Consider the following 25295-nt stretch of genomic DNA (forward strand, 5'->3'; position numbering starts at 1 on the left):
TAGGAGTATGAGAAAATCGTTTCTTTGTTTGGGGTAAAGTGGGTGTCCCAATTTTTTTGTTTCAAGTGTTTTAAGGTTTTGAACATACCTATTAATCGCGATCGCGTGAAATCACCTGCGTTCACATACAACAAACTTATCAAAGGGCGCGATCGCATCTCTGTTTCTGCGATCACGTAGGGATAAAAAATTATTGCCCTCTGCGAACGCGTGGATTTTATGGGATCACAATTATTGCCTCGGGTTCCATTGAACCAAGGTACGAGGTTAGAACATAGGTCTTCAAGATCATCGAGTCCGTGACCTCGGAACCGACTCCGACTCCGAATGAGCTCGAGGAAACATTGTCGGACCAAATAACTGAAGGCTGAAATATCAATGACCGGTCAGATATCACGGTGGGAATCTCGGCACGTATCAATGAGAAAACCGACTAATTAGCAAATCATAGAATTTTTTACCTTATATAGAATTGTACCTAAAATAGGACTTCCCTACTATAAAAAGGGGGTCTGATTATTTATAAAAGGCATTGTAACATCCAGTCAAAAGCAATATACTGTTATTTTCTCTTTAAATTGTATTTCAATTGTGTCTTGACTGTGATCGAAGTACTTATTGTGCAAGGGGAACCCTTCTCCCAAGGAAGTTATTGTCTAATTCGTACGATTTGAACTTACTTTATCATTCGTTACTTTTAATTATAATTAACTTATCGCTTTATGTCAATTTAATCCACATATCCTTAATATCACTTATAAATTCAATTGTTATCTGATTTTGCGGGTAAACAATATCCACTAGCCTTTCAGTTGGCCATTGGAAAAGCTATGCATCATATCAGTAGTTTGAGTGAGATTCAAATTGACGAAATGGTAAGAAATATGAAAATATATATTCCATTAAATCCAAATCTATTCTATGCACTTTCTAGATCTTGTGACTGATTTATTCACAGAAAAGTACCAATGTACCTTATTGAACTATTTGTTGTTCTTTTTAATCTGTCTGTTTGTAGTTACTCTTGTAATTGAGTTCGAAAACCTTCACTTTTTATTGGCTAATTTTGAACAGTTCTTGTCAGTAAATGATTAAAATATGATAACATCACTTTTCTGATATGTTGAACAACACATATTCAATGCTTATCAATGAATTATTTTACATGCAGATATTGTACAATGCATAGATTTAAAAAATCTGAAATTTCAACACCCCACAATGTTGGATTCCCTACAATCTTTATCAGTATCTGTTATGTTTGAATCATTCTCTCAACGGTCAAAAGGTGTTAGTAAATCAAAATCATTCTCTTTAGCCAGTGGTCTTGGAAGCAAAACTACTTTTTGTCGAGTCCAGCCAGCCAGAGAAGAAGCTCACGAAACCTGACTCTCTTTGTTCTGAACACTCTGGCTCTCTTCTTTGCAATACTCTTAAGAACTCATCTGAACTTAAAGACCCATCACAATCTAAATCAAACATGAAAAATATCAAATCTACCACGTTATCAGTAAGGGATATGCCACAAACCTGGTAGGACATGAATCATTATTAGTAAAGTTGGTCAAAATATGAAAGAACTCAATTTATAATACGGAATAGAAGAGCTTTTATAGACCATACTTGCTTAGCAGCTCCTTTTAGCTCCTGCTTAGACAAGAGTCCGTTTACTTTCCCATAGCTTAAGATGACCTGAGAAAATGACTGCAGTTCTTTGCGTAGGTTAGTGAGGCTCATGAATTCCTCGTATGTAATGCGTAAATCCCTAAGATGTGGTTCATCATCCAGATCTTCTACTCGATCGAGAAACTTATTGATGTGACTAATATCAGCAGATGCAACCATTGATAAAGCAAAATCTTTGGCAGAAATGCTTCCTTGTGACTTGTAGTCATAATGTGCAAATTCCAAACGTAGTATCTGAAATTCACAAGAGGGGATTGAGGTTGGAACAAAATAAACAACTACAATATCCTATCTAGAAAGGTATTGCGAATTAAATGAATTTAGATTATTGTATTTTTGGGATAGAAAGTTAAAGGAAGGCATACTTCATCATGTAAATCTCTTAAGAATTGCACAAATCTTTCTTGCTCAAGGCGCCCATTTCCATCTTCGCTGAAGAAGTACTCCAAGAGCCCTCCTTCCTCTACGGAACCAGTAACTTTTAGTCCAAATCGAAGTCCATTTCTATGGCGAGCACCTTGTCTATTAGCAGTTCGCATGAGTTCCATCATTTTCTTGAATTCTTCCTTGTCAACTCCTCTGTTCATGAAACTAGTCAGAAGTTCTAAAACAACTATAAGACAGGTGAATCTTGTTTTTTCTAAAAATTTCATTGATGGGTCATTATAAATTGGACTCCATCATGTATGCATGAAAGTTTTTCAAGACGATAACAATAACTACGGGCTCAATCCCAAGGAAGTAGCAATTGACTATATGAATCCTTACTAATTATGTCGCTTCCTTAAGCTCATTGCTTAGCCGTTACAAAAGTGAATATTTACTAACGAAGTACACATAATCTTCTTATACAATAAAAATCCTAAGGGTATCACAATAGCAAACCAGCTTACCAAAGTAGCGAAAAGGATAACAGGATAATCAGATTTGAGTATCAGCAAAATGACATACCCATCATTGTCAAGGTCAAACATTCGAAATGCCTCTGAAAAGCTCGATTCTGGAATGCTCAGTAGTGTAACAAAAAAGATGTACCTGATCCAAAAAGATAAACATGGTTTCAAGAGAGAATTTCAATAAGCTCAGTTAGCATTCAAATGGAATCGGCAACTTGCTTACACCTTATCTATAGGTCATGATAGGAACTAGAAATTGTTGAAGTATGTTTAAACCAAGATGGTAAAATAGTCTGATAACGCTTCTACTTGTTCGGTTTTGACATTCTATCCCATAGAGTTTCAGCTAGATACGAACTTGTTCAAAACTGGTGGTTTAAATCCCTCCGACATTATCCCTCAATCACCTAATGTCAGAATCCGCAAACAAATAAAAATATGCCATGCCATTTTTTATATTTGCATAAAACCAAAATATAACCTTTTTGACTTTTCCCTTTTATTTTTTGACTTTCTCTTTTTTCATACTCTTTCTCACCCTTCATGTTAATTGTTAACAAATACCCCCACTCCCATATTGTTCGTTCTTTCACCTTTTTAAGAATGTCGAACCAATTTTCGATCCCATGACCAGATTTTCTTTTGTTCATTCGATCGAGCTGACCAAGCACAATAGTAAAGCACAATGACTATAGTTGCATCGTTCTCATCCAATCCTCTCTGTGCCATTTCTCAGAATGACTTTAGGCACGTTAGAGGGTTATTCAAATTCAATACCCAGCTATCATGATATTTTTACCCAACTAAATTCTCCGTGGTATTGAATCAAACATCTGTTGCGCAATAACTAATTCACCCACTTTCACATATCCATTCACGATGTTGTTCCAAGATACAATATCTCTTTCCGGGCATTTTATCAAATACCTGCCTTGCAAGACAATAAACCCACTCAGCTAAAAATAAGGGAGAGGGAGGAAGGAGGAGGGGAAAGGAAAATAGGGACTGTCGAACAAAAATGAGTTGGGGGAAGGGACTGTTGAAGTTTGGCAAAATGCCAAAGTCCCACATTGGTTGGGAGTTAAGTTTGGAGGGGATTTTTCCCCTATAAAAGAAGGCCTAATGTTTAGGATTGAGACACACCTCTCATTTGCCTTCTCATCTGTTTAAGGCATTTGTATCTTCTCTCTTTAGTATTATTTCACTTGTATTTTGGAGTGGAATAAAATATTTGGTTGTGTCCGAGGAGTAGGCAGAATTAGCCGAACCTCGTAAATTCTGGTGTTCCCTTTATTATTGCTTTATTGTCTTATTTATTATTTGGTGGCTGTCATAATTTTTGGTATAGTAGTTGTGACTTATTCACACTCTATACATTTGGCTTCCGCAACAATTGGTATCAGAGCCAAGGTACTGTCTAAGTATGCTCTGTGGTTGCAGCATAGTCTGATCTTCCACATCAGAAAAGATTTATCTTGGTAACTGAGTCAAGGTTCTGTCTGAGTATGCTCTGTGGTTGCAGCTTAGTCTGATCTTCCACACCAGAAAGGAAATAATCTTGATTTGTGTCGTCAGCTATTAAATAATATTTGTGTCAAAGATGGGAGACAATAAACAAGAAGAATCTACATCAAGTGTCAACAATACGTCATCATTGGCATCTTCGCTTATGACAAGAATTGTGTCAAATGCGAAATTTGCGGTCGAAATATTTGACGGGTCCGGACATTTTGGGATGTGGCAAGGCGAGGTTCTAGATGTCCTTTTTCAACAAGGGCTAGATCTGGCCATTGAAGAAAAGAAACCAGATGTTATTGGAGAAGAAGATTGGAGAATTATCAACCGTGTTGCTTGCGGTACCATTCAATCCTACCTTGCTAGAGAGCAGAAATATCCATACACAAAGGAAACTTCTGCATGTAAATTATGGAAAGCACTGGAGGATAAATTTTTGAAGAAAAACAGTCAAAATAAATTGTACATGAAGAAGAGACTGTTTCACTTCACCTATGTTCCTGGTACCACGATGAATGAACATATCACCAGTTTCAATAAGTTGGTTACAGATTTGCAAAATATGGATACAACTTATGATGATGGTGACTTGGCCTTGATGTTGTTGGCGTCACTTCCTGATGAGTACGAGCACCTTGAAACTACTCTACTCCATGGAAATGACGAAGTTTCTCTCAGAGAAGTTTGTTCGGCTTTGTACAGCTATGAACAAAGAAAGCGAGAAAAACAGAAGGGTGGAGAAGGAGAAGCACTATTTGTGAGGGGTCGTCCTCAAAATCAAACGAGGACAAAGAAGGGAAGATCCAAGTCAAGATCCAGACCCAGCAAAGATGAATGTGCCTTTTGTCGAGAAAAAGGGCACTGGAAGAAAGACTGTCCGAAGTTGAAGAATAAGGCCAAACATAACAATGGAAAGGCCATTATGGATTCAAATGTAGCTGATTGTGATGATTCAGACTTCTCATTAGTTACAACAGAGTCATCAACATCTTCAGACATATGGTTGATGGACTCGGCTTGTAGCTATCATATGTGTCCCAACAGGGACTGGTTCGTGGAATTTCAAGAAGGAGAATATGGAGTCGTCCACACAGCGGATAACAGCCCTCTTACCTCATATGGCATTGGTTCAATACGATTAAGGAACCATGATGGAATGATCAGAACATTGATAGATGTTCGATATGTACCGGATTTGAAGAAGAATCTCATCTCTGTGGGAGCCCTAGAATCAAAAGGGTTCAAAATCATTGCAGAAAATGGAGTGATGAGAGTATGCTCCGGTGCACTAGTGGTAATGAAGGCTAATCGGAAGAATAATAATATGTACCGCTATCGTGGCAGTACAGTTATTGGGACAGCGACAGTGACATCCAGTGACGACAAAGAGGCAGAAGCAACCAAGCTATGGCACATGCGCTTGGGACATGCTGGAGGAAAATCCTTGAAAACTCTATCAGATCAAGGATTGTTAAAAGGAGTAAAGGCTTGCAACTTGGAGTTTTGTGAGCATTGTGTCAAAGGGAAACAGACAAGGGTTAAATTTGGTACAGCGATCCATAATACTAAAGGCATTTTGGATTATGTACACTCTGATGTTTGGGGTCCTTCCAAAACACCTTCATTGGGTGGGAAGCACTATTTTGTAACCTTTGTTGATGATTTTTCTCGAAGAGTGTGGGTGTATACAATGAAAAACAAAGATGAAGTGCTGGGAATTTTTCTCAAATGGAAGACGATGGTGGAGAATCAAACAGGCAGGAGGATCAAGTGTATTCGCACAGACAATGGAGGTGAATACAAAAATGATCATTTCAATAAGGTCTGTGAAAATGATGGCATCGTCCGACACTTCACTGTTAGACATACACCACAACAGAATGGAGTGGCAGAACGTATGAACCGGACCTTGCTGGAGAAGGTACGGTGTATGTTGTCCAACGCTGGCTTGGGCAAAGAATTTTGGGCTGAGGCAATTACATATGCATGCCACCTCATTAATCGTCTACCATCTGCTGCTATTGATGGCAAAACACCATTTGAAAAATGGTACGGAAAACTTGCTGTAGATTATAACTCTTTGCACGTGTTTGGCTCAACTGCATATTATCATGTGACGGAGTCAAAATTGGATCCAAGGGCAAAGAAGGCTATTTTTATGGGAATTACTTCTGGAGTCAAAGGATATCGCTTATGGTGCCCTATGACAAAGAAAGTAATATTCAGCAGAGATGTTACCTTTGATGAATTTGCTATGGTAAATAAGGTAACAGAAGATACCAAACAAAATGAAGGTGCTTCTAAGCAGGTGGAGTTTGAGGGAAAATTTATTTTTCCTACACAAGAAGCAGAGGAGGAAACAAATGAAGATTACCCTCTGGAAGGAGAGCCAGTAGAGGAGATTCCAACTCAGGAATCTCAACAACAACTTGAATCAATAGCAACCAGCAGGCCAAAAAGAACAATAACGAAACCTGTTCGTCTCATAGAGACGGTTGCTTGTGCAACCTCAATTGTAGCTGATGATGTTCCTACTACTTATAAAGACGCTGTTCAAAGTTCAGAAGAAGATAAGTGGAGGATTGCCATGAATGATGAGATACAGTCCCTTCATCAGAATCATACATGGAGATTGGCCAATCTCCCGAAGGGAAAGAAAGCAATTGGGTGCAAATGGGTATTTGCAAAGAAGGAAGGATTTCCTAACCAAGTAGATGTTCGCTACAAAGCAAGATTGGTGGCCAAAGGATATGCTCAAAAGGAGGAATTGATTACAATGAAGTGTTTTCTCCAGTTGTAAAACATTCCTCCATTAGAATTATGTTGGCTTTGGTAGCACAATTGGATTTGGAACTAGTTCAGATGGATGTAAAAACTGCGTTTTTACATGGAAACTTGGAGGAGGAAATCTACATGACTCAGCCAGAAGGATTCAAAGTTGCTGGAAAAGAAAATATGGTGTGCAAACTTGAAAAATCGTTGTACGGATTGAAACAATCTTCTAGACAATGGTACAAGCGATTTGACGAGTTTATGTTGCGGCAAGGGTACAAGAGAAGCAAATACGATCATTGTGTGTATTTGCACAAGCTTAAAGATGGTTCCTTTGTATATCTTCTCCTATATGTTGATGATATGTTGATAGCTTCCAAGAATTCGGAAGAAATTGATAAGTTGAAGATTCAACTGAAGAAGGAGTTCGAGATGAAGGATTTGGGTGAGGCAAAGAAAATTCTTGGCATAGAGATAATTAGAGATAGACGTTCAAAGAAACTCTGTTTATCTCAAAAGGAATATTTGAAGAGAGTACTTCAACGTTTTGGCATAGATGACAAGACTAAGCCAGTTAGTACTCCACTTGCTTCCCATTTTAAGCTAAGTACTACTGTGTCGCCAATGGATGAAGCTGAACGAGAGTATATGTCAAAGGTACCATACGCAAATGTTGTTGGTAGCTTGATGTATGCAATGGTTTGCACAAGGCCTGACATTTCACAAGCTGTTGGAGTTATTAGCAGATATATGCACAATCCAGGGAAGGAGCATTGGCAAGCTGTGAAGTGGATTCTACGGTATATTCATAATACTGTAGATGTCGGGTTAGTTTTTGAGCAGGAAGACAATCAGTCTGTAGTTGGATATTGTGACTCAGATTTTGCGGGTGATATGGACAAACGAAGATCAACTACTGGTTATGTGTTTACTTTTGCAAAGGCACCAGTTAGTTGGAAGTCTACTTTGCAGTCAACAGTTGCTTTGTCTACAACAGAGGCAGAGTACATGGCTATTACAGATGCTGTGAAAGAGGCAATTTGGCTTCAAGGATTGCTAAAGGAGCTTGGTGTTGAACAAAAAGGTATCACAATTTTTTGTGATAGTCAAAGTGCTATTCAATTAGCAAAGAACCAAGTTTATCATGCAAGGACGAAGCACATTGATGTTCGGTATCATTTCGTACGAGAAATCATAGAAGAAGGTGGAGTCACGGTGAAGAAAATTCATACTACAGAGAATCCTGCTGATATGCTGACAAAGGTGGTGACTGCGGTCAAGTTTCAACATTGTTTGGATTTGATCAACATTGTTGAACACTGAAGATTGAAGATGAAGACACAACCAAAATTTGTTATTGAGAGAGAATTGAAAATGTGGAATTTTGCCAAGGTGGAGATTTGTTGAAGTTTGGCAAAATGCCAAAGTCCCACATTGGTTGGGAGTTAAGTTTGGAGGGGATTTTTCCCCTATAAAAGAAGGCCTAATGTTTAGGATTGAGACACACCTCTCATTTGCCTTCTCATTTGTTTAAGGCATTTGTATCTTCTCTCTTTAGTATTATTTCACTTGTATTTTGGAGTGGAATAAAATATTTGGTTGTGTCCGAGGAGTAGGCAGAATTAGCCGAACCTCGTAAATTCTGGTGTTCCCTTTATTATTGCTTTATTGTCTTATTTATTATTTGGTGGCTGTCATAATTTTTGGTATAGTAGTTGTGACTTATTCACACTCTATACATTTGGCTTCCGCAACAGGGACGGTATAGGGGAGATTGAAAAGAAAATGGTGATGGGGAATTATTTTTTCTTTTCATTTGAAAACCATTTGATTTCACTAGCAAAAAAAAAATGCTACATAAACTTGGTCAAAGCCAGAGGGATTTAAAAGTTATGCATAAATTCAGTAGTTTGGCTGATACTTTATGGAGTAGGGGAGCCAGAAATCAGAATATCAAAACTGAATAATTAAAGGTGTCTATCGGGTTATTCTGCCACCCAAGATCGCATTGTTAAAAGCTTTATCTCTCTTCTTTCATTTTCTATTTTTTTCTGACGGGTTGTTGGGAGGACTAGCTCCAGTACAAGTAGCTTGGATTCATTTTTATGCTATTTTAGTTAAAGCCATGTGTCCAGGGTATTTTTCAAAGGTTAGGATGGTTCTTTAATTAATTTTTTTCCTATTAACGATTTTCAAAAAAAGAAAATAATAGAAGGAGAAAGAAATAAACAACTGTTATGGCGCTGATCGCCAAACTTTTGAAAGGTTTGTCTCCTCCTTTATTTTTACAGTAATATTTTATAACAAAAGTAAAAAAGTAATTAATAAAAATAAGATTAGCGATACAAATTGCCTATATGAACACATAATATTACAATGAGAAACATAATAAGGGAACAAATATAACAATACATATATAATACTTATGTTCTCAACAGCAAACAAAACTCAAAATAAAAAACTAATTAAATAAATAAATATATGAATAAAGTATTAAAAAATAGACAAGAAAAAACCGGCACATTTCGAAATTTCAGCAATACAACATTTGCTTATTTGTTTCCCCTTAATAATTATTTACTTATTTTTCTTTTATGATTCTTATCATTAATATGGACAATAAATTAAGATGGATCCTAGCCTTTAACAAATACCATAGACATGTGGCCTTAAGGAATAGCAAGATTGAGATTATTTCTACTGGAGCAAATCCGATCCGCAGCGGTAAATACTTACTCTGGAAAGGATATAAGTCCATCATTATTGGTATCGAAGAGCATGAAAAATTGGGAAGGAGCACAATGTAGGTCGCTGGAAGCTGATTCTCCTTTAAGATAGCCCCCTCTAACACCACTTGTTTCTGATGGAGGAAACACCGGAACAATCGCTCGCATTAAGTCTACTGGAGTCATATAGACTTCGCCACTTGGAGTTCGGTAAGATGCAAAGTACTCAAATACCTGGAACCAACATAAAAAGAAATATAACTAATTAAATAGATATATACTAGAATCATAATTTCACACATATTTACGTTTTAATTGCTTAAACGTTATTTCTATAAATAAAGTCAGTTATATCACTGCAAATTTGAGATCACATTGGTACTAATTTATTATTGTACACCGTCCCTCCAGTTCCACCAAGTATCACGAGTAATATGTCAACACTGTGCTCAGAATGCAGAGTTTGTAGAAAGTTCTTGCCTAAAGAATTATAGTATGCTTGAGAGTTTTTTCGTCTTCTATCTTTTTCTTCTCTATGCATGCAGTATCCGAAACTACTGGCCCGACTAATTGTGATTTGTGCAGCATAGGGCCCATTAAAAGAGAAATTATACCTACCAAGAGTTTCTCTATTCCTCGAATTTGAACTTGAGACATGTGATTAAGAGGGGAGCAACTCCATACATTCCACTCACCCGCAGGCTTTCTTGTACCTTGCCTACTCGTCACGACTTATTTGTACCTAAATACAATCTATTTCCTTGGGCCCAAAGGACCCTCGGCTAATCGTTACTCGCCCGTCCTTGTTTAGGAAAAAACTACTACTATCACTTGATTGATCTGTTCTGTTGGTAATAGTTGCTTGAGATACAAAATAAAATTTCTTTCCATGCTATTTCACATTGTCTCGCTTCCTACGCAAGTTTTAACCCTTGGGGGAAGTAAAATTAGTCAAGAATCAGAACCCTTCTTGATGGATAACTTCACCCATACTTTATCAACAATTATATTTGTACTTATCACATATTAACATTACATGTTCAATAGTGCCGTAATAATTGATGCATGTACCAAATAACTAATATCTCTACCTTTTCCGGAGGACTTTGCACTCTCAGCCGTTTCTCATACTTGAAGAAAACTTTTTTTCGGTATGAATCTGAAAATACAGAAATAACGCAAAGAAAAAACCATAAATGTTGAAGAAAATTAAAAAAAAAAATGAATAAAAATAATTATTACTTTGATATATGTTAATTTCAATACCTCCAAATAAAAAAGTCGGCTTTTTCCCTAGCTCTTCACCTCTACTTTCAGAATTAGCATAACAAATATGAGAATCATTATGAGAAGGGAATGAAATATAATAGAGCGCTAAGGTTGAGCAAGCAATAATGACGCCAGAAGACAGTGATTCAACAACTATTCCATTCTTTCTATATCCATTAGAACCGCCGGACCCAACATTTAATTGGTGGCCATTCGATTTGGTGAAGATGGAACGAAATATTGGATTATGAGCGGCAAGCCCTCGGATTGCTGGCTTAGGTGTTCTAAAAAATGCCCAAGGATGCATAGTAATTACAAGCTGTAAAGAGATAGCAGAAACCCAAAAGTGGATCAGACTTTTGAAAGATTATTATCACTTAGTTGTTAAAGAAAACAGACAAGGTTGATCCTTGGAAAGAGGAAAGGGAAAATATTACGGGTATATTTGACCAAGAAAGAGAGGTGTGGGATGTTTCTTGGGTTTTTGGTTCAGCTTTATTCATAACGGTCTCTAAGGTAGTTGGTTATGTTTTTTATGAGTCTCGATTATGTGCATACTAGTGGCAGAGGTACTCCGTGTTAAGCTCGGGCCCAAACTTAATGACACACTTTTTTTATTAGTTTGTTCCAAAAAGAATGACATATTTTTATAATTTAAAATAATTTAACTTTAAATTATTCGTTTTACCTTAAATGAGAATCTTTTATAACCACATAAATGTTATGGTCCCACAAAGTTTTTATCCTTATGCTTTAAATACCACAAGTTTCAAAAGTCTTATTTCCTTTTTTTTAGACTCGTGTCAAGTCAAACTACCTCATCTAAATTGAAATAGAGTAACAATTTTGATTAAAAAGTAATTTGTGTCATAATCTTTCAAAATTAATCATATAAAATGTTCTCTGTTTCTGCTATTCTCTATGTTACCATGCCTATCCATTGTTTATATCTTCAAATTGGATTTTGAATTAGTTGGCCTAGAACTTAAACTTTTGGCATTTTGTCAAAGATTTATTAGTGTTCTTTGTGTTGGAAAATGTGACTAGGTTGTGTATCGCTTCATGTGGCTGATCCAACCCGATTAGAAGAGATAAGTAAGAAAAGTTATCACAGAAATAACCACCCACACCAAAATTGTTGCTGTCGTGTATAAGGTGTATGAGGTAAAATTGATTAGCGACAAGTCGATAAACGACAAGATGACAGGTGAAACTGAAGACAGGTAAGATATAAGTTAACAAATAGTTGGCACCTGATACAAACATATGACTGGTGCTGAATGAGTTATGAAGATATTGGAACCGAGAACAAACATTTGAAAGGAAGACATCGGTTGGAAAAGACAACATTGAATGGGCATCCGTTACAAATAATCTATGTATTAATGCTCAGTCCTTATGCATCCATCAAGAAGGGTTTTATCCACATTAAAGAAGAGCGTAATTTGGGGATCTTGTCTCCCTAAGTAGAGCTATAAATAGGAGAATTTATATTCATTATGGAACATGAAATATTCTGTACTCAAAGCTAAAATCAGCTCTCATTCTATCAAATTATTCTCTTTCTTCAGTTCTTAATATTGCTCTTGTTACTGCTTCTAGAGAAATTAAATCCACAACCATGCTTGTATTTCTTAAAGTTATTTTAACAATCTTATTTCTGTCTTTACTTATTTTATATTCTTGGATCAAATTAATTCACATGAATATAAATTATGTTACAAATTCCACTGTACCGTTTTACCAGTAAACAATTTGGCACCCATCGTGGGGCATAGACAATTGTGTAATTACTTTGATCCATTCATCAATTACTGACACAGTTTGATTCTTTTCTTTAGCAAAGGAAAAATCAGATATGACAGCTAACGATGTGAATAATTCCAATTATATTGGAGCATACAACGAGCGTGAGGATGTGTTCCAGCGTGATGATTAATCTAGGGATACTTGCAATAAAGGAAACAAAATAACTCTAGTTCACGAAGAACAAAATCCCCGACATGTCACAAGTCCAACTCCTGATGATAACGATGAGAAAAAATCCCCGACATGTCACAAGTCCAACTCCTGATGATATGAACGATGAGCATGTCATTGAAACAGTCAAATTTTGAGGGAGCAACAAAGGAAAATTATAAAGCATCTCTCAAGACAAGACCGAGTAATAACGGAGTTGAAGCATGCACTTTCGACTGCTTCCAATAACTCCAATGGAGGAATTTAAGTCCCTCCCAGCGTGCCTGCAAATCAAACGTTGCAAAGAACCGGTAACATCTCTTTGAGGGAAGAGTTTGGTGCTAATGAAAATGAGGCAGGTGGTGCAGGTAGTGGATCCCAGAACGACAACAATGTTAATGATCCTTTCAAAACTGAGCTCATGAGATTCATGAGAGAAATGAATGAACGAATGGACTAAAATGCTAAGGAATTCCATGCTAGTATGGATCAAATCTCGGGAGCACCACCGATGTTGAAGGATCCAGATTCAAAAAAGTATACACAAGTGCCATTCAAATCAAGTACGGCCTCGGAGCTGATTCCGAAAAGATTAAAGATGCCAGATATTTCGAAGTATGATGAGACTTCAGATCCACAACTGCATGTTACAACTTATACTACGGCTGTAAAAGGAAATGACTTGGACCCGTACGAGATCGAATCTATCGTTTGAAGAATTTGGCAAAACCCTAAAGAAGGTTGCTTTAACTTAGTATTCTCTTTTACTTAATCATTCAATTGATTCTTTTGAAATGCTTGTAGATTCTTTCATTAAAGCTCATGCTAATGAAGAAAAGTCCAAGATTATCCTTGAGGTTGTAAATATTTATGCCATGTTTAACAAGTGCAAAGTACATGTTGAAAGAGATTAGAAGCCGATAATTTAGAAAGTTAATGAGGATTGGTTATGATGTTAAAATAACATATACCATGTAAATATGCATAATACCCATGATTAGAATAATATAGGTCCTATAATTAGTAAAGATATGTTCAGGTGCTTATGTGTATATATGTATTTTTTGTAAAATATCTATTAGCAAGTAAAGACAAATGCTGCCTCTTCAACCGTCCAAGGCCCCTTAGCCATTGCAAATTGATATATATCAAATCTTCAAATTGAAGGAGGTCATTTACGAGCTGTTGCACGTTATACAATACATATAAGAACCCTCTTATTCAATTAGAAGCTCCTTACAATTGCACCATACGGCCAGCCCTCTTTAAGGCAATTATCTTGCAGTTTTCCTCTTGGTTTGGAGGTTTTGTTTGTAAAGGATGTTGGGAAGGCTTATATCCAGTTCATCCTATTCCCTTTATTCAAATAATTAAGGTAAGAATTCAATAATATTTCTAGATAAGTTTATCTTCTACTTGGAGAAATTCACTTTGAATTCTTCTTGATGTAGAAATAAAGGTTCTTGTAGTGTATTTGAGGAGGGTTTGATAGTGTTGAAGGGTTGAAAATGTAGTTATAAATATGTATATGTGTTGTTGTTCTTGTTGTTCAAGGTGATATTATACGCTTCTCCGTGTATTTGAGGTCATTTGGATCATTGTTTTGTTATTGATGAATGAAGTATAGGTCGAAAGTTATGATTAAAAATTTGGTTTGTGGGAGCGTATTGATGTGTTATTGAAGGAGTTTCGTTGTGTATATCCAGATACTTGATGTTGTGGTGATGTGATTGTGTCTGCGTTACATGAATATAAATTAAGGAAAAGTGTAAGAATATCGTATACAAGCGTAGATCGGATTGTTTTGGTGTATACTCATGTATATTGATGGATTGAGTTCATAAAGGAATTAATTTAAGTCTTTGTTGTGGGTTTTGGTTGCCGAATGTAGGGTAGTTAAGAGAAAGTAAAGGAAATGCTGCCTGTTTTATTTTAGAATCGAGTTATCATTTGAGATACGTGACATACTAGCGCCATCTAAGTTGTACATGTATTTCTTTATTATAGGGTTGGCACACTATTTGTCATAAGCTCGTTGTTGAGTTGCATTGACGACTTGAGGTATGTTAAGGCTATCCCTTCTTTCCTTTTGGCATGATTCATATGATACAGACAAAACGAGCAAACCCACAACTTTCTCAAATGAATATTCTGAGAAGTACTAGGGGTGCCTATGTTTTTTATTCCCCATGTGTCCTATTATTATATCGTCCATTCACGGGTCTCAGAAAATACGTAAGTTGGTAAAGTTTATTTCGTGATATTAACCGAAGGCATATTGATCTTATGACATTCCAAGAGATCTTATTGACTTACTTCATTATACATTGCTTTCATTTATACATGTACATTAACCCATGATCAGATAGCATTATATATGCGTATATTATATGTACATGGGGTATGGGGAAAGGTTACAATATTATATACGCATCACCACCTGATCAACTGGTATACATTGATGATTTCGCCCACTGAGGCCAAGATGCAACAACAACAACAACAACGACCCAGTATAATCCCACAAGTGGGGTCTGGGGAGGGTAATATGTACGCATACCTTACCACTAAGGCCAAGATGATATGATGGAATGCCGATAGAGGCTTGATGATGTTATGTACGCATATACCTATGCATGATATGACATTTATACGCACAACATTACATTATAAATGTTTCATGATTCATAGAGCTGTTCAAACTTACATATTGAGTCCTCTGCTATATGGTTCTATCCTGTCTTTTATATACTAACTTTCATGTCTTACATACTTGGTACATTATTCGTACTAACGCCCCTATTGCCTGGGGGCCTATGTTTCATGCTTGGAGGTGCAGGTAGACAGTCTGACGGTCCCCCTTTTTAGGATCCTTGCTCAACGAGAGTTGGTGTGCTCCATTTGATACGGAGCTGCTATTGGGTTTTGGTATGATATTTTTGTACACATATATTGGTACGAGAGGCCTAGTACCGTCCTTTATACAGTTGTACACTCTATTAGAGGTATGTAGAAAGTCACGTATAGTTGGATAGTATGTGTCCTTGTCGGCTTCTATGTTTTGAAATATAGTTGTCCATAGCAGCCTTGTCGGTTTGCACAAACTATTGAGAGTGTTCAAGGTCCGATTTTAGAAGGAAAGAAGTTGTTGTCGGCAGTACCAGATGAGTGGGCAATTGAAACGTTCACCAAAGATCTCAATCTACTGAGTTTTGATGCCTCCAGGAAACTGAAGGAAAGTTTTTTGGAATTTCAAGCAACCACATGGGCAGATGTCCACAATCATTATGAATAAAAAATTAGAAAAGAAGATGATCAACTGGGCTCTTCAATGTCTTCTAACGGACGTAATCGTGATCGAAATCAGGAGAAGTTCAAAACTGATTTTGATGCAGATCGAAGGTCTTCCAGGAGTCGCTTTTAGCCTTATGAAAGGGTTGATGGGAATGGAAATAAAGGATTTCAGTCATCGGACATGTTTTCTACCAATAGAAGAGTGGATCGTGGTCGGAATAGTAGAGCTTTACAGGAGAAGGAACCTGTCACGATCTAAAATCCAACCCGTTGTGATGACACCTAACCCAACCCGCTAGGTAAGACAAAAAAAAATAAAACACACTACAGTGATAATGATAAGAGTCAAAAATCAAATAGCTGAATTTTTATACAACTTCACAAGGACTGGTAGTACAAGTCACGAGCCACTAAGATTTAGATTTTTACCAAACTGAATTAAAATAATTACAACATCTTCTTGAAATTTAAATGAACAGAATTCGAATGTAAAGCTACCAAGGATAAGTGATAGTCATAACTAGAACACAAGTAGATCTTCAATGCCAGCTCTCGTCGTACACAGCCGCATCAACTCCAAGATCTGCACGCAAGGTGCAGAAGCATAGTATGGGTACAACTGATCCCATGTTCTCAATAAGTATCCTAACTAACCTCGGCGAGGTAAAATAAGCAAGAACTATAGATTATACTCACTAACTCCTATGCAGTTTATAATTTCAACAAGTATAGAACAAATATATGATCAAATCAGGAAATCTTAGGAAAAACCACTTTAACACTCATAATTCTTTGGTTTAAAGTATACTGTTCACTCAACAATCCAGCATATAAGGAAGATATGCAAGTATATCAGGTAAACAACCGAGAAAATTGCAAGTAAAGATGAAATTCCATAACTAAATATCACATCAACCAGAAACTCATCGGTTTCTCACAATTCGCGTGTGCACCATCAAGAGAGAAATATGAGAGGGTGACCCTAGGGGGATGGATCCATTCCACATCCTACATGGACAAGTCACGTGCTACACGAACAATTCACATGCTAATAATATCAACCGCGCGAACAGCTCATGTGATGCATGGACAACTCACGTGCTATAATATTAATATCTAGATCCGCACGGATAACTCACGTGCTGTACGGACAATTCACGTGCTAATAATATCAATTCGCCCGGCGTGGCCACATGCACAATTTCATAATCCGCCGGACATGGTCACAAGCATAACAACATAATACGCCTGGCATGGTCATATGCACAATATCATAATTCGCCCGGCATGGTCACATGCATAACAACACAATCCTCCCGGCGTGGTCACAGGCACAATATCATAATTCGACCGACATGGTCACATGCATAACAACACAATCCGCCTGGCGTGGTCACAGGCATCCAGTCAAATCATATCACACAGGAGCAAATAAACAAGAATATATGTGTATGATAAATGAATAGCAAATCTCATGCTCCTCGATTGGTATAAATTACATGCTAAAGTGTAGGCATGTGTAAAGTGTACTATCATAGCTCAAATTAGCAATTTTATCATAAAAATGGCATTTATCAAGTTCATTCAATGGTTAAACCTCTATGTAGTGTCAAACATGGCTCAAATAGTTCACACAATATTACAAATATGAGAAACATCATAGCTTAAAGATTAACAGTCAATTCTAGGCTTATCATAGCCTAAATGCAAACTTCGATATATAATGAGTCTGCCCAGAACTTCCACATTTGTGGACAAAATAATGCACCTGCGGCCTCACATTTGCGAGCTAAAACATCACATCTGCGACTTCAGCTTAAAGAACCATGATCGCATCTGTGGAACACCTTCCGCGCCTGTGACTCTGCAGAAGCGTATTGTCACGCCCCAAGCCTAGGGAGGCGTGGCTGGCACCTGGTGCCGAACTGGCCCGAGCGAACCACTCTATAACTCATTTTTTTCCTTGTGCAACTATCATGGGCCAACTTGGCCACAACTCGTAATGTATAACTATAAGTGGGAAAACGTTGTATTAATGAATCATTTTTCTTAAAACATGAATACATATGAGCCGTCAAGGCCTTTGACATACTGTACAAAATGAACCTCTACCTACAAAGTCTCTAAGATTATTCGACATCAAATGGGATAGGGTACCGGCCTACCCATAAGTCTGTAGCAAAGCTCTAATACAATGACTCATAGACTCGGATGCATTCCGAATGAGGTGGAGTCTTATCGATCCTTTGCTGAATGCGAATCTCGTCTACTATGAGGACTCGTCAAACTGATTATCTATACCAGCTGATACTGACTCAATTCTCTTAATATAATAAGTAAAATAGTTGTCCGGGCCTATAAGGCTCGGTATATATATAACTGCTCTATCGTGGTAGGCTCGCTCATAGGCGCTCGGCCATACTAGGCTCTGTATCTTGACCAACTAGGCTCGCTCATAAGCGTTCGGCCACAGTAGGCTCGGTATATATATAACTACTCTGCCGTAGTAGGTTCGCTCATAGTCGCTCGGTTATACTAGGCTTTGTATCTCGGCCAACTGGGCTCGCTCATAGGCGCTCAGCCACAGTAGGCTCGGTATATAACTTACCATCTGATCAGAGGTTGCCCAATAGAGGCCTGCCCATCGATTATAACTCGATGGTAATGAAAATACTTTTAATACTATATATATGTAAACTGTCTGCTCTTTTGACTAGAAGAAGAAAATACTTGACTGAATATGAATTCCCCATAAGGAGAATATGGCAATTTATAAAATTTAAAAAATATACGTAACTTGCGAAACTAGCAAAATATACGCAAATTGATATGAATTTTTCTTTATGTCTCGTTATCAAACTTGTATAGTGACGAAATCATGCCAAAATGAAGGAAGGGCTTAACCTTAACGTACCTGAGCCTATTCCTTGATAATTCCTCTACACACGTTGATTGTAACAAAACACAAAACAAGTTGTATGAAAAGATCGAAGCAATTAAGAAGCTATGCAAAGAAAATCTTCATCGAGTCTATCTACATGAAGGTCGCATCATAAAAGAAGTTCAACTACTATCTAGCCAATTCATCACTTGTCGTAATAACTCTTCACTTTCTATCCTCATAATTTTCTGCAAATACCTACTGAAAATTCCTTGTCTAACACCTTTTCAACCATTATCCTAATTATTTCCCACAACCAAGATGAATAATTTGAAGTAAACGCAAGGAAACATGTGAAGAAACTACCGCTAAAGCTGTTAACTTCCATGGGCACAAAAGTATTGAACAACACTTCTTGGCATACAATAAAAGTCACTTCCGCGACCAAGTTTTTTTTTTCTTGAAAGAAAGCGGAACAAAGCAGTCTCCACTGGCTCTCCAAATCCACAGCTTGAATCATTCCTCCACAGTAAGGACAAGCCCGTGCTGCTGCCTGTCTTTGTAGAACTCTTTCATCTTCATTGCAAACAGACAGAGGCGGAGTTAGATATTGAAGTTTATGGGTTCTAAAATTACAATCGAACCCGTAACTCGTTAGTTACTGGGTTCACAATTGAGTATTTATACATATTTAATGGATTTCCAAATACAAATCCAAGGTCTAAACAAAAGCTAATGGATTCGTCCGAACCCGTACGTAGCACTCTCCCTTCGTCCCTGCAAACAAATACAGAGCACATCCTTAAGTAGTTGATATTCCTCCTCTGCTTCTTTATTATGTATACCTTTGCTTATTTTTGATTGAATATTTAACAATCAACCACTTTCCTCTTTCTGGGTTGATTTGATTATCAAAGAATATCCAAAGGTATGAAAAAAAAATGAAGCTAAGTTTATTGGATATGGTAGAACAGAGCTGGGTAGGGATGATGGGTTTTTTTGGGGTTAAGGTACAAGGAAAATATATTTACAAAGACGTGGGAGTCTAGTAACATCTCGAAGGGACTTTTTCTTAGATACGAAGATTCCAAGTACCAAACAAAAAAAACGTGTTGACTGTTTGTTATGATGATTCTAGCGTCTAGATGAGCTTTTCTTTTATTTTCTAAAATTTTCTTTGGATAAACTTAAACAGGGAACACTAGATTGTTTCCTTTCAATAGGAGAACAATACCAAAATTAATAGTAACATGTAAGTTGTCAGTGAAGGTTTTGCTATGCTTAATTCTCAAGAATATGACAAAAATAAATTCCTCCCACCAAAAATCATTAATTACCTACGTAATTAAAAATTATCTTAAAATACTACTCACTTTTAATATACTTTATACACCTTACTATAATATACTTTACTATCGTGGTCATGTGGTACTATATAAAATTAATACACACATTATTATTTTATTAAAATATTCATGTAAAAATACATATATTTTTTTAACTTCTAATTTCCTAATCTCATATAAAAAGTAAAAATTTTCGTACGCTAAATTCTTAAAATGATAAAAAGATAACCTTCTTTTTTTTGTGAAAAAAATAATTCATATCTTTACAATAAAGAAAATCTCATAAACTTTTCTCATATTCTGTGTATAATTTAATGCATTTTCGAAAATAGTAATATTAATAACTATAGAAAATCATACTTTTTAAATATTTTTCTACAATAAATGTTTCACACAAAATAAATACCATATCAATAATTAGTAATAATGGTAACTATCCAAAATTATACTTATAAAGCTTTTACTAAAATACTTTACTTAAACGAAAATACCACACTAACATAATATATAATGGTATTAAGGTTGTTAACATAATACCACACTCAGCTAGGCCAGGCTTTAAGCTGGTGAGGCCTGGATAAAGCCAGGCTGGACTAGGCTTTAAGCTGGTGAGGCCTGGATAAAGCCAGGCTAGATCAGGCTTTAAGCAGGTGAGGCTTGGATAAAGCCAGGCTAGGCGAGGCTTTAAGCTGGCGACGCCAGACGTGTAGCCCGGTCCGAAAATTTTGGACTATCTATTTTTCTATCCTTATAACCCAACCCAATTTCTTTATATACACGCAATGTGTCATTTTTGATGAAAAATCTGATGCTTTAGAGTGAGACCTAGAGTGAGAAAGTAATCTTCATCAAATCCTTCTTCAATTCTTACTCAAGTCTTTGAAGATTAACAAGGAAAACACACTAGATCTTCATCCTTGAGGTAAGATTCTACACCCTAATCCTTAATTTCGAATTTCAGCTAAATATGAGTAATTAACAAGTGGGTTCATGGGTATAAGGGTTAATTTTCTCGCATGCATGTATGATAAGAGGGTATTGGGAGATTGTGAGCTAAAAATATAACAAATGGGATGTAGCATGATAGAATCTCTCACAAAAAGGTCATAAAATCATAATGCACACCTAGTGCTTGATAATGTGATCGAATGAGCAAGAATCTTGATTATCTCTCTAATTTTTGGTTCAACTTGTAATTCTCATAAAATAGATCGAAGTTGCTAAGAGTTCCAGAATTATTGTAAGAATTTAAGGAAAGCTCTATTAAGGTATGTATGGCTAAAACCCCCTCTTCTTAGAAATTGAGCTCCCTTGGTGTCCATGCAAATGTGGTAAGCCTAAAATTCTATTGATGTAGTACTTGATACTTCAAATGAATTGGTGTTGCAAGAATATATGTGAAAAGTGTGTCTCAATATGTTCAATATGCTATTCTTGGCAATTGAGAATGTGTGAAGAATGTGAACTATGTGCTAAAATGCCTAGATTTCAAGTCAAGTTTAAACTATGGTTATAATTCCAAACTATGTGAAATCCTCTCTATGCTTACAACTTGAATTGCTCTCGTATGTGCCCATTATCTTAAATTGCAAGGTTAATGTTGAAAGTAGAAATGATGTGAAATGTGGCCTAGTTCCAAGTATGATGTAATAATTGTGGCCCTAAGTGCCGATGATCTGATATATGTGAAACAAAAATTGAAGTGAGATGATTGATGGAAAAGGGAAACGTCTTGGTAAGACGGCTTAGCCGATCGGACCGTGATCTGATGTCATGCTGCACACATGGTGGTATTGTGCTGATATTGAAACCGAAAAGTGAGAATGAAATTGTGATTGAGGCATATGTCTCAAATGAGGCAGCTTAGCCGATCGGGCCGTGATCGGACTACGCGCAAGAAAGCGGTGATATTGTGAATGATGATGTAACGGTATTAAATGTCCCAACCTAAAGCTATGCAAATTATGTGAAAGCTATGTGATCCCTTATTTGATGATGTGGTGATTGTTTAAAGCTTTGTTGATCCTTATGATTTCTTTATTCTTGTATGGTTGTTCTTTCTAATGAAATGGTATTTAGTTATACATACTAGTGCTATTCGACAGCACTAACGTCCCTTTTGCCGGGGGGATACATCTTTAGATGGATGTAGGTGGTTCCATAGCAGGCAGTGTTGGTCACAGCTAGTGACGCATCTTCCTTTCAGCTGACTTGGTGAGCCCCACTTCATTTCGGGGTCCTGTACCATTGTTTATCATGTACTTTGTATTTTGAGGTATAGCCGAGGCCTTGTTGCTGGCATTTCCATATTACTCTTCAGTTGTATTTAAAGGCTCCGTAGACAGGTTGTGAGTGGTGTTTGATATTTTAAATTAAATTAGAAATATTGGTATTTGGCAAATATGTTTTTCTTCATATCTATAAAAATTGTCATATTTTGGATATTATGGTTGAAATGGATAATGGAAACAAAATGGAAGTTGTTAATGAAATATTTACAAAGTATGATTAATGGAGTTCATCTCCTTTTTATTCATGAATTAGTTTGGGTAGAATGAATCTTTACAGGCTTGCTTAGTCGGGTTTACTCGATTAAGCGCCGGTCGCGCCTCCTGAGGTTGGTGCGTGACAAACTTGGTATCAGAACCTAATGTTTTAAAGTGTCCTAGGATGTCTCGGAGCCGTGTCTAGTAGAGTCCTTCTTATTGGTGTGTTGTCGACCACATCTATAATTAGGAGGCTACTTGGACATTTAGGAATTTCACCCTTCTTTGATACTCCAGATCATGCGGTAGAGCTCAAGATAGGGAGCTAATTTACTTGCTATGTCTTATTCTTAAGATGAGTAATCTTGATACCATAATCCACGAGTTTAAAGTAGTAAGGAGGGAATGACCCCATGATTTAATCCGAGGGAGAGTGCCCAAGGGTTTATTAGGAGAATGTACCGAGCCATGGAGGGATTGGTAGAACTTGTTGCTAAGGGGAGTACCCTTGTTCTTATTAATGTCATTGCACCACCAGATCATGTGTTGTGTCATGTGAGTATGGTGCCAATGTATGCTACAAATGTGGAGTCAGAGGGCATCAGTTAAGGCACTGGCCCGCTAATGTAAAGTTACCAAGTAAGTGACCCATTAGTACATCATTCTGAACACCACATACTTTTCCTTATTATATATGTACACCTGTATTGGGAGCCTGCATAGATATGGTCTTAACAGGAATCTAAATCACAAAATATTACATGCACCTACTCTTTGAACGAGATGTATTATTCATGAATCCACTGTATCACAAATTCTCTTATTTATACCCTTTTGTGGAATTAAGTTATATAATTATGTCCTTTAATTGAGTTATAACTCTTCATACTTCCCACTTGCTTTTCCTAAATTCTCAACAAGGGACTATTCTCGATGTATTTCTTACATAAATGTTTTATTTAAATGGACAACATATGCTCTCTTGTGCCTATGCATGCACCGTCGTAAAGTTTACCTATGTGGTGTCAAGTTCTATGTAAAGCATCCAGTGTTGTGATTCTTCTCGAGTCACTCTTTTTCTCACTGGAGTATGTGGATTTTATGGTTTGAACAGTCATTATACTCTCTTTCGAGTATCATCACGAAACCTTCTCACTATCTAGTAACATAAGAGAATACATCAGCACCTATCATATGAGTGCATGTTAATCGAAATGGTCACCGTGTGCATAAAGTCTCTCTGAAAATTGAGATCCTCACATCTCCATCATAGTAAGATCTTGTATTGCCATCTTAGTATAACTTTCATCTCCGCTCGGGACATCCTACAGTGAGTGTCTCACTTTGCTCCTAGTATTGTGGTTGCCCATGACGTGGTCTTGTATTGCAGTTTGGGAGTTAATATAGCAGAAGCATGTCCAGCTCGTGTCAAATATTTACTTTCTCCTTATACCTCCACAACATATGTTAATTGTGTTCCTTAGTTAGTGAATTCACTGTGCTAGTTTCCCAACACTTGTTCGATAACCATGAGAGAATGTTAGTTTCTCTTCTATGTGTCACTATAACACTTACTTTCTCATAAGGACCCATAATAGTCTCTCCGTTAAGACCTAATGCACCTTTGGGGGTTATCATGGCACAATGCCTACTTCTCATGTTCTCCTGTCTTTTAGTAGCATCTGGGTACTTCTCAAGTCCGAATCCATGGAGAACTCATTATGAACATTTGCAAACCTTCCGTGATTATTTTATACTGTTTCATTGGGTTCCGTTGTCTTTACACACTCGACTTCTAGAATCATGGACTATGTCCTTGTCATGTGCGGGGAGTTTTTCTATCTTTGTCACTCCACCTCCCTGAGTGGATATGAGTTTTATTTGTCTCTCCTCGGATCATCATTAGAACCCCTCTAACCAGTACATGATTTCATCCCAATATTAAGATGTCCTAGCTATGTGGTTTCACTCGTGAAAGATTGAGATTAGATGCTTTCAGATTTTTGCACATATCATGAGCATAGTGATTTGGAAGATGAGTTGTTGTATCTTTAATTCTCTCATATAGGATCAATTATCGAGAAGGGTTAAGCTATTTGAATTATGATAATCTCATAAGTGTTCACTTTCTTTTCCATCCTCATGGGCTTGTGGCATAGATTCCTTGTGCCAGTTAATGTTAAGAGTGTAATTCAACTTCATGTATTTCTTTTGAAATCTCTATCGCATCCATGTTGCAAGAATCTTACCATTTTGAGCTAAACTGATTTTTCCTTACACTCAAGGAGGCAACTGGTGTAACATACTTGACCATTTCTCCTTAGAGCTTACTATTGTCGAGCAAGGCATATATATAAAGGAACAATTGTTACTACCCCTTGCATAACTCGTCGCTTTCCAAGGATAACTGATGCTACGTCTTCATCCTCCCGATCATGCCTCCCATGCATCTCATGTCTAGAAAG

At 36.9% G+C, this 25295-nt stretch overlaps 1 protein-coding gene across 1 annotated transcript; it reads right to left on the reverse strand.

The window, feature by feature from the left end:
• Positions 1-1116: 1116 nt before the first annotated feature.
• LOC107800003 (calcium uptake protein, mitochondrial) lies at positions 1117-11292 on the reverse strand. Its single transcript, XM_016623143.2, has 7 exons — positions 10862-11292; positions 10687-10754; positions 9606-9829; positions 2638-2721; positions 2052-2265; positions 1624-1920; positions 1117-1530 (listed from the first exon to the last, which is right to left on the reverse strand). Exons 1-7 carry the CDS (start codon positions 11169-11171, stop codon positions 1315-1317), a joined length of 1413 nt encoding a protein of 470 aa, XP_016478629.2. The 5' UTR covers positions 11172-11292; the 3' UTR covers positions 1117-1314.
• Between the last annotated feature and the right edge of the window lie 14003 nt (positions 11293-25295).

Source organism: Nicotiana tabacum, chromosome 1 (genome assembly GCF_000715075.1).
Source record: "Nicotiana tabacum cultivar K326 chromosome 1, ASM71507v2, whole genome shotgun sequence".
Classification (NCBI taxonomy): domain Eukaryota; kingdom Viridiplantae; phylum Streptophyta; class Magnoliopsida; order Solanales; family Solanaceae; genus Nicotiana; species Nicotiana tabacum.

What these genes read in the sequence shown, in the direction of transcription:
- LOC107800003 (XM_016623143.2), bottom strand. Translation starts at nt 11,171, where the DNA reads ATGCATCCTTGGGCATTTTTTAGAACACCTAAGCCAGCAATCCGAGGG. An exon ending in GCCGACTTTTTTATTTGGAG is followed by an intron (nt 10,755 to 10,861) that starts GTATTGAAATTA and finishes CTGTATTTTCAG; the next exon opens with ATTCATACCGAAAAAAAGTT. An exon ending in TAAGAGATTTACATGATGAA is followed by an intron (nt 1,921 to 2,051) that starts GTATGCCTTCCT and finishes TGTGAATTTCAG; the next exon opens with ATACTACGTTTGGAATTTGC.